The 2,119-nt window shown below is 47.1% G+C and overlaps 1 protein-coding gene across 3 annotated transcripts in view; it reads left to right on the plus strand.

Moving 5' to 3' along the window:
* paip2b (poly(A) binding protein interacting protein 2B) overlaps positions 1-2,119 on the plus strand; it is an 11,482-nt gene that overhangs the window by 8,913 nt on the left and 450 nt on the right. For all 3 annotated transcript variants that reach the window (XM_037684112.1, XM_037684127.1, XM_037684120.1), the window contains exons 2-3: positions 375-541; positions 1,612-1,791. In XM_037684112.1, the coding sequence (XP_037540040.1) occupies positions 375-541; positions 1,612-1,791 (347 nt within the window). The remainder of the gene's footprint in view (positions 1-374; positions 542-1,611; positions 1,792-2,119) is intronic.

Genomic DNA, 2,119 nt, shown 5'->3' on the forward strand with positions numbered 1-2,119 from the left:
ACTACAACATGCAGGATGGTGTTCCTCAAGGGCCAGGGTTGGGAACCCTTCTGTTAAAGGAACCGTTTGTGTTTTTATTTGTCTGGACTCTGTTGAACAATGAAACTGCTGATTTCATGCAGCGCTGCTGTTATCAAAAAAAACATTAGTGAATAAAACGCTCCGATTAAACTTCAGGTTCGTTTGTCTGGACTGGCTGAGTGTTTTTAGTTGTGGTAGTTTTTGGACTTGATCCCCGACCAGGATCCATCCCAGCTGTTTTTTATTTGGCCAGTTCAACAAGTTCACCATTATTGGGCTGTTTCCAGCATGTTCAGTCTGGATCTTTAATAAAGTAACGTTAACTCTTGGTGTAACTGCGGTTCTCCTCTCAGAGCCAGCTGAGATGAGCGGTCCAGAGGTCGCCAACACACCGGGAGGCGGAGCTCCAGGAAAGGAAGGGAAAGATCCCGTGGCCAATGGGCACGCAGGAGAGAGCCCCGACGCTAACCCGTTTGCCGAGTACATGTGGATGGAGAACGAGGAGGAGTACAACAGACAGGTGCGTTCACATAAACACTTTAACGTGGGGTCGACCCGCTCGGTTCTTCGGACCTACTGGTCGAACCGAGCCGATGATTTAACGTCAGCCGACCGCGGGCCGTTTTCTTGAGCCACACGGACTTGTTTTGCTCCGAGCCTGTATGACTAACCACAGACGGAGCACCGGGCATGCCATGACCTCCATGGTTGGGCGTCGCCCTAATGTGACATCACTCAGGCACTCGGTTGATGGAAAATCACCGAGACATGTAGGGTTGAACATGTAGACGACTAATGAACGGACTTCATGATGCCACCACGCCATTTAAAAAAACAAAGACAAAGCCCATAGAGACGCGTTTAGCAGCAGTAATTTGTGGACATTTGTCTCCGCCCTGCTGCTCAAGTCTTAGCGTTTGGGTGTGGCCTTTTGACGGGACCTTGGTTCTTCTTCAGCAGTTCTGTTGATCATCTGCTGCCGTGTTTGGGATCGTTGTCCCGTGCGGGTGCTGCTCCAGCTGTCGGACGGACGGCCTCACTTTTCAGTCTAGAACGCTTCGGCTAACTGAGGCGTTCACGGTCAACTCTGTAACAGTCGGGCGCTCTGGTTCTGGCTGCAAATCATCAGCCCTCCACCACCGTGCTCGACAGTTACTGAGGTATTTTACCTGATGAGCCGTTTGGTTTTCCCCCAACATGATGCCGTGATCATCATAATCAAACGTTTGTTCGTCTCATCCGTCCAAACGGCATCGTCCCAAAAGTCTTCATTAGTCTGAGCTTTAAAACCCGAAGTCGTGTTTTTATTTAATTTTTTCTGACGAGACAAACTTCTGTCATGACCTTTAACTCGCTAACTGAAGACTGTGGAGATGGAGGTCTACACCGTAAAATGTTCTCACCAAAACGATGTTCGTGCATAAACGAGACGTTCAAATGCAGCAGAAGAGGGTTGTTTGTTTTGCTGAGATGTTTCGTCCTTATCCTCCTTGAGAAGGTGGCTTCTCGGATTGATGAAGGACGAAACGTCTCAACAAAAAAAGAAGCCGTCCAGATGACCTGACTGAACATTGTTTTTATTTCTCTCAGGTGGAGGAGGAGCTGCTGGAGCAGGACTTCTTGGAGCGCTGCTTCCAGGAAATGCTGGAGGAGGAGGACCAGGACTGGTTCATCCCGTCACGTGACCTCAACCAGGGAGTGGGGCAGCTGCAGCAGCAGCTCAACGGGCTGTCGGTCAACGATCACCACAGTAACGTGGAGGAGGTGGCGGTAAGTCACTCTCCCTTTTAACCCGTCAACAATCTGTGTTGTAATAAGGGACTTCAAGTTTTTATAACTTGTGTGGTTTTAAATTGTTTTACTTTGTTTACTAAATATTAAATAAAAAATAAATTTAGCTTGCAAATATAGTTCTGCTACAACTAGCTTTTAGCTACAGTTTTCTATGTTTACCTTTATTTATTTATTTTTTGACTAAAGGTCTGCGTTTACCTTTTGACCACAACTTTGCCAATGTTTACTTTTTTAGCTACGGCTTTGCCAGTTTTTAGCCTTTAGCTGCAGTGTAGCTAATTTTTAGCCTTTAGCTGCAGTGTAG

The sequence above is a fragment of the Nematolebias whitei genome, chromosome 1 (assembly GCF_014905685.2).
Source record: "Nematolebias whitei isolate Nwh7 chromosome 1, NemWhi1, whole genome shotgun sequence".
Taxonomy (NCBI): Eukaryota; Metazoa; Chordata; class Actinopteri; order Cyprinodontiformes; family Rivulidae; genus Nematolebias; species Nematolebias whitei.